Source organism: Ananas comosus, linkage group 22, assembly GCF_001540865.1.
Source record: "Ananas comosus cultivar F153 linkage group 22, ASM154086v1, whole genome shotgun sequence".
NCBI lineage: Eukaryota > Viridiplantae > Streptophyta > Magnoliopsida > Poales > Bromeliaceae > Ananas > Ananas comosus.
This window is the reverse complement of record NC_033642.1, coordinates 7,866,347-7,874,257: the sequence shown is the minus strand read 5'-3', so window position 1 is coordinate 7,874,257 and position 7,911 is coordinate 7,866,347. Positions and strand designations below refer to the sequence as shown.

The following is a 7,911-nucleotide window of genomic DNA, read 5'->3' as shown; positions in this document are numbered from 1 at the left end:
AGCTAAATTTATTTAAAAAATGAACGAAAAAAAAAAGTATATCGAACACGGATAGGTCTGTAATATTCTACATGATGATTTTTTTTAAAAAAAAAAAAACTTAATTTTTCAAACTCTCTAATCAACTTTAGTTTTAAGAACAATTCTCAAATACATAAATTTATTAGATATCACATCCAGTAGATTGTTTTTTTAAAAAAAAAATTAGAAGGAATGCATCGAGTGCAGATAATAATTTCTCTAAAAATGGACCCAACACAAACCCGATTTTATGAGAAATTTTTTTATTAAAAGAAATTAAATTTACTAAAAATTTTGTCAAACTTAGTCCCTAAATTTAATGAATTATGTAATGTAATGCTCTAGCCAAGGTTATAAGATTACCTTTTTTTTTTTTTTGAAAAGTGTAAAAAACATAGCAATTTTATTTTTAAAATAGAGAATAATTCAGGACATTGAACCTAGTCAAATAAAATAGCGGCCACATTCGATGAACCTAGATCGCACTCTTATTAGAAGTATATAAGAGATGGGGACCGAATCCAACCGTCAAAAAATCAAAAAAGAAAAAAAAAAATCGGACGGTGTGGATTACAGTTATAGGCGAAAAAGTAAACTCACTGGTCGGTCTATGGATGACGTGGTACACTAGTTCTAGGCATTAATTGTTTCGTCGCGCTTCTCCTTCTCCTCCTCCTCCTCCTCCCCGGCGCCCCGATCCCTCCGAAGCACGAAGAGAAAAGAGAGAAGCTTCGTCGCAATATCCATGGCGAGAGCTACACCCCTCTCTCCTCTCCCTCTCCGTTTCCTACCCTTCGTCGTCGTCGTCGTCGTCGTTGTCGTCGTCCTGGGGACCTCCCATGGCCAAACCTCGATCCCGCGCAGGTACGACGGGTTCACCTACGGAGGCGCCGCGGCGTGGGACGACTCCGTGGTCGTGGAGGCGTTCTTCGACCCGCTCTGCCCCGATAGCCGAGACTCGTGGCCCCCGCTGAAGCGGGCGATCGAGCGCTTCGCCCCTCGCGTCTCCCTCATCGTCCACCCCTTCCCCCTCCCGTGAGTATTCGATGCGATGATGGTTCATTAGGGTTTTGTGGATCGTGTGTGTTGGTAAATTCAAGTGGTTTATGCTCGATTGGGGTGCGCAAAAGTGCGGAGAGAGGATTACTTGCCGTGGAGATTAGAGAAAGAAGTGATTTCGTATAGTGTTTGGCATTGGAATCAGTAGGAAAGGGATTTAGTAATTGACTCAACACGCACTAGCTTTTTCTAGTTATAACTAGTGAAAATCATGTTCCTTTCCTAGTGTTATACTCATGGAGTAGTGATACTAGTATCTGACCAAAATCTTTGAGCACTTATGATGATAGTACAAGGACTTCTGGGAAAGTTGATAGTTTGCGAACTTTTCGGAATGTTTCGCATTCTTCTGTGTGGTTTTTTTAGAGTCGACAAGCAATACCATGAACTTCGATATGCAATAATGCGAATCAACGAAACCCTTTTGTTACATACCATTAGTTTGAGTAACAGCACGACTCGCGCGACAGTAACGTCAGCATTAAGTTGAGAGACGGTAATGTTCACGTGGCGACCATATCAGCTTTGCCATCACTCAACTTTGCTTTGAAGGTAGTAGAGAGTGGGAATACTTATCAAATTTCAGGGCGACCAAATTGAAACTTCCTCAAAATTTGTGGAGCAAGGGCGTAATTTATTTACTCAATATTTCTTGATAATAGGCATAGAAGAGTAGTAATGCTATGCTTACAACCAAATTATACAATTTTCTATATCTCTGCATATGTGGCGCATACCAATGGCCGGTAGCTATGCGGTTAATGACGATATTCAGTATTTCAAATGCATGGTTGATAATATTATTGTATACGTTTTGTTACTCCACAGATGAATATGTTGATTGCTGTTTTAATGCTTAGTTAACAATTGGCTGCAGTTCTCTTTTTCAGATTTAGGGCTTTGTTTTCTGGTGATGCCAAGTGCATGAATATCTTACGATTGATGTGAAAGTCAATTTCTCAGGCTTGATATTGAAAGATTTGTTCCAGTGCCGTGCGTGCTATCTTTGATGTCCTGTTTAGAGTGATATCTAGCAAATAGGAGGAACTGTGCAAAGTCCCTCCATTTCCTTAAAAGATCCATCAAAATAGGCAGTTCTTCACTCTCACACCCCTCGCTCTGCACTTCTTCAATAGACAATTTAAAGGTTTTTTTTTCTTAGTCTAGCTCACTTTGTTTGAGAAAGATAGATGAAAATGGTTTTAACTACAATGAAGGATCATAGGTGTGGATATGCATGGCAGATAGTAGGGCTGAAATCTGCGTAAAAAGAGGTTGTTGGTTTGGCCATTCCCTAGAGCAGATAAAGTGCATCAGTTACTTGCGAATAACCTTTAATTAACCTGATGCACAATCAAGTTTCTGTCCTTCTGAAAGTAGTATGCTGAACATTTTCATTTGTCTTATTCCAATCATCAGATTAAAAAAGGACGAAAAATGAGGAAATGGGGTGAATTCATTTTCACGATCTCTAATTTTATAAACCAGAAGTTTCTTGAAACCTATGGATGTAAAGAATGATCATATAGGACTGAGTAAGCTTCGTATGTCTTGCACTGTGAATCTTAATAAATCCTTTTCATTATGTTCTTGAATACTCGAAATACTCTGAAGATGTTTACTACCTTTAGTGATTCCTGACATTGCAGCTACCACAATAATGCTTTCCTTGCTTGCCGTGCTCTTTATATAGCAAAGAAGCTGAATGCATCCTCAGTCTATCCCTTGCTGGAGCTGTTTTTCAAGAATCAGGTCTGAAGGATTTCATTTTATGTGAAATTAACTTCTTCGTGGGGTGTCATATTTCCATTTCTTGATTGCATTGATTGATTTAAATCCAAAGGCACTGGGTTGCACTGGTTGGCACAGCAAGGTGTCGTGCCATGCCACATACGAGCATATATGGGCACGACCTGCATGCTATTGGCATGATATCAGTGCTATTTTTTCTTAGAGAGAACCAGTAAAAACTACTTTTCCTACGAAGATCACAGAACTTATTGGTTTCTCTATTTATCTTTTGCAGTATGTATGTAGGTGTTTGAGTTGGTTTCTTGTTACTTCTACTTTTAGAATTCTCATAGTTGAAACTTGTTCGTTAAGCAGGAAAACTATTACAATGGACCAACTACAAACATGTCGAGAGCTGCCATAACAGAGGATATTTCGAAGCTCGCAGTTAGGGCTGTCGGGAACTCGCTATTGGCTGATTTTTTATCAGGATTTCAAGATTCAGCAACAGATCAAGCTGCAAGAGTTTCCTTCAAGGTGAGTTTTAGTTCCACTATTTGGTGATTTAAGAAGTACCCTTCATTTTACAGCTTTTACATACATAACCCCCAGCTAAAACATCTTTTTACATATATAGCTAGATTTTTACCTTTTAGAGAAGCATCCTTATCTAACAAGTTGGGGAATCATCGTTTTCATTGGCGAAGTCGGTTTTGTATAGAAAAGGGGCCATTTTAGCAAGCACAAGGGTGTTTATACGTGAGAAATTAAGTTGCTGAACGGCATATGCGGAACTCAGATGTAAATAGATAATATTACAGGGTTATGCATGCATGTATCTAAGTTTCATTTTATTTTATTTTGTTCACTTTTGACGCTGATTACATATATTCGCTTATCTAGTATGGCTGCTCGAGAGGGGTGAGTGGTGCGCCGTTCTTCTTCGTAAATGGATTCGTCTTGCCGGATGCTGGCTCGCCTCTCGACTACGATACATGGGAAGGCATCCTCGAACCGCTGCTGGAGACGCAAAGTGGAAGAGCAGAGCTGTGATTTTCTCCCTCTGTAAGCGGCTATCTGTGTTATGTTATGTAAGGTTCAGTTTCCTGACTGTAAGCTGAAGTTTCGTGTTCTTAGAAGATGCTTAAATTTGTAAAATTTGTCCTCTGTCTCGATCTGAAACAATTCCTGTTCTACAGGGTTTTAATGTGACAGTTGTGAATAGCACCTATTTTGTAGTAAGAAATGCATATAATATGTGCTCAATCTATTATCTGGAAGAAGCACTTTTTGGTTGCATCTGTTCAGCTGTGTTGCAGTTTTATCTATATGTAGATTCAAATGTAGTATAAAATTTGGTGCACTAGAATCTGATTATTGTAGTTAGAATTGCACCAAAAGACTCAACTACAGTAGTTGAAATTATGCCCAAATTGATTGCAGTTCTAACTGTAGAAAAGAAGAGAGTAAAAAAAAAAAAAAAACCCTTTCTTTCATGTTAGATGTAATCTTACCATCGCATAAATGAAATAATAAAATTTGTAAATGCGGTTTCCAAGTGCAGGCAATCAAATAAATCGTTACCTACAACACTTTCTATTATTCATCTGAATAACTAAGTTTAGCGATGGTTGCTACATTTTTTAATCGCATGTATTTCTAATTATACTGTATTTACAATTTTATCCATTAAAATGTCCCCTAATGAATTACTATCAGCCTCCTAATATAATGTAGCTTAATACCTTACTGTTTCTCAATGAGGGCTTTGAGGACATTTATTAACATGCAAAATTAAAATACAAACCAACATTATACTACTCTAATTGCATCCATAAGTTTTGAAGGAAAAAAAATATGCACTACTAAATGACTTAGACCAACTGAGATAATTAGAGGCCTAGAACCCTTAAATATTTTAGTTTGCTTGAGGTGGTGGATTAAATAACATTATCACATCGCACTAAAATATTAAGAATCAAGTTATTTGGATAAACATACCCAATCCATTATTTATGTCTTTGCCAACGTTTCTCATAATTAGAAGTAGTTAGTACGGGGCAGTACAACTATCCAAGAAACTTTTGAGAGAAATACTCATATATTTATAAATATAATATTATAATATATATATATAGAGTTGAACTGGAATGTTATCGGTAGCAAATGGACTACGTTGCGACCCATTTATTTTCGATGATGGAGCTGCCAAATCAACGATTGGCATCGTTGAACATGATCTATACCACTTGAAGTATCTAAAAATTAATTTTAAATTTTTTCGATATCATTGACCTAATGATCAAAGAGTTTAAAATTTATAATTTTAATGATCAATATGAGGCGTTTTCTTATTTAACGGTATAAAGATATCTAAATCAATTAAATTTTGGTTAGAAAACTCTTTAAACTATTTAGAACAAGATTTATACTCTCAATCTTGATTACAAAATTCCTATCATCACTTTTTAAAGAATATTCATTTTCAATCGTTCATTTTGTGTCCACTTGATGGACAGGAGAACAATATCGGAAAAGAATGAAATTTGATTTCTTAATGTTTCAAGTAGTATAGATCATGTTCAATGGTGCCGATCGTCAATTTGGAGGTTTCATCATCGAAAACAAATGAGTGGCAACGGAGTCAGTTTGCTATCGATAGCATTCCAACTCAACTCTCTCTCTCTCTCTCTCTCTCTATATATATATATATATATATATATATATATAGAGAGAGAGAGAGAGAGAGAGAGAGAGAGAGAGAGAGAGAGAGAGAGTTCAGCTACTATACTATCAATACAACTGAGCGCTTGGTACTACGAAGATCTACCCCTTTAATCATTTCCACCCGTTAGATCATACTATTTAACCAAGGGTAAATTGCACTGTTACCCCCTGAACTTTTGGCGAAGTTTCACTTTACCCCTCGAACTCCTAAAATGGACATCTAGCCCCCTAAACTCTAATATTTCGTTCATGTTACCCCTTCCGTCAGTTTTCCGTTAAGCTCCGTTAATCGGAAACTGACGGAAGGGGTAAAACGAATGAAATATTAGAGTTTAAAGTGTTAGATGTCTATTTTAGGAGTTTGGGGGTTAAGTGAAACTCGCCAAACGTTCAGAAGGTGGTAGTCCAATTTACTTCGTAAGGGACTCTTGACTATAAATTATTTTATTATAATATGTTATTTATGGATTGACTATTAATCCTCAAGTTAGTGATCATGTTTGATTTTGAATTTATATATATTTTTAATCCTAAAATAAATCATATCATGATTTATCCTACATTTTATTGTAATAAAATAAAAGTGAAAAAAATAAATTAGAGTGGCTTAAAGATAAAAAAATAGCAATACTAACTACCTACGATGCTCGAACACTCTACTATCCTGGTGTACTCGCTAATATGGTTGATTTACAATAGGTGTCCTCACTCAGATATAGAGATTTTAATTATTAGTTAATTTTCTGTAGTACTCGTTTGTCCCTTTTATCTTTAGAAGCATTGTTCTATAAAATATACTTAAATAAAATTTTTTTATTTCATTTCAGCCAATTAGAAATTTTTAATATAAAAATATAAAAATAATTTATAGTACAAATTTGGATAAATTGTATTGTTACCCCCTAAACTTTTGGTGAGTTTCACTTAACTCCCCAGACTCCTAAAATAGACATCTAACACCCTAAACTCTAATATTTCATTCGTTTTATCCCTTCCGTCAGTTTCCGGTTAACGGAGCTTGACGAAAAACTGACGGAAGGGGTAACATGAACGAAATATTAGAGTTTAGGGGGTTAGATGTCAATTTTAGAAGTTCAAGGGGTAAAGTAAAACTTCGCCAAAAGTTCAGGGGATAACAATGCAATACCCATTTAACCAACCACCTACTCAGCCCTAGGAGATCACTATCATCCTAACCGCACATTCCTTCATCCAAGAACCGAAAACCTAATAGCACCAATGACTTGGTGTTATCAATAGTATTCTAATACTAGATATTCGATTAGTTTAAAGGACATACTAAGTGCTACAACACAACATGGTTGGTGTATCTAACATTAGATATTCTCTTGTAGCGTTTGGTTCGGGAACAAGGGGGGAATAAGCCCTTGTTCCCCCCTTTGTTCCCAAACGTGATGTTTGATACCCGGGAACAGTAATTCCAGAGTTTCAAGAACAAGCTGGTATAAGGCTAGAACTACCGTTCCACCATTTTTCTAGAACAAGCTTGTTTCTTGATGAGAACAAGGTTAATTAAAATCTAAATTTAATTTTAATGGCAGTAAGTTATTAATTAATCTAATTAATATATTTAAATTATTATTTATTACTTTAATAATTAAATAATTAATTAATTTATTATTTATAATTAATTAATAATAATTAGATAATTATTATAATTAATTTATTATTTATAATTAAATATTTAATAATTAATGATATTTATTATTATTTAATAATAAATTTAATAATTATTATCCTTAATAATAGATAATCGATAGTATTATTAATTTATTATTTATTAATTATATAATAATATTCATTGAACATAGCTATTATTATTGATTTATTATTTATAATTAATTATTAATAATTATTATTATTTATAATTATTATTAATAATTAATTTAAATATATTAATTATCTTAAATTTTTACTGTAGTTTTTTTTTAAATGCTTCTTATAGTGTTTTTTAAATGCTATAAATATAATTCTTCTTATAGTTTTTTTTTTAAATGCTTCTTAAATTTTTACTGTAGTAGCTGTTGTTTCATCTTAAATTTTTTTATCTGTATTTTTTTTTATTTCTTCGACTCTTTTTTTTTGTCATTTTTTATTTTAAAATTATTTTAAAATCTATATCATGAAGTAGAATTTAAATTATTAACTTTGTAGGTCATATATGTTTAATTAAGTTTTGATTTCAAAAATATTTATCATCTAATATAAGTTTGTTAGAAAATTGCGTACAGTAAAAACGCAGTGAAAAAAGAAATCAAATAAATTTGATTTTGAAAACTCTCGAGATCCAATTTCAAAAATCACGCAATTAGGATCCCTCATGTTCTTTAAGATTAAAGGAGAAAAGTAAGA

General features: G+C 34.0%; 1 protein-coding gene across 1 annotated transcript; it reads left to right on the top strand.

Moving 5' to 3' along the window:
- LOC109727449 lies at positions 658-4,110 on the top strand. The gene is made up of 4 exons (XM_020257583.1): positions 658-1,056; positions 2,730-2,832; positions 3,187-3,348; positions 3,715-4,110. Exons 1-4 carry the CDS (start codon positions 767-769, stop codon positions 3,862-3,864), a joined length of 705 nt encoding a protein of 234 aa, XP_020113172.1. The 5' UTR covers positions 658-766; the 3' UTR covers positions 3,865-4,110.

Bases quoted from the DNA above. Each gene is read 5' to 3' on its own strand.
- LOC109727449 (XM_020257583.1), top strand. From the start codon at position 767: ATGGCGAGAGCTACACCCCTCTCTCCTCTCCCTCTCCGTTTCCTACCC. The intron at 2,833-3,186 runs GTCTGAAGGATT...TTCGTTAAGCAG, and splicing joins AGCTGTTTTTCAAGAATCAG to GAAAACTATTACAATGGACC. The intron at 3,349-3,714 runs GTGAGTTTTAGT...TCGCTTATCTAG, and splicing joins CTGCAAGAGTTTCCTTCAAG to TATGGCTGCTCGAGAGGGGT.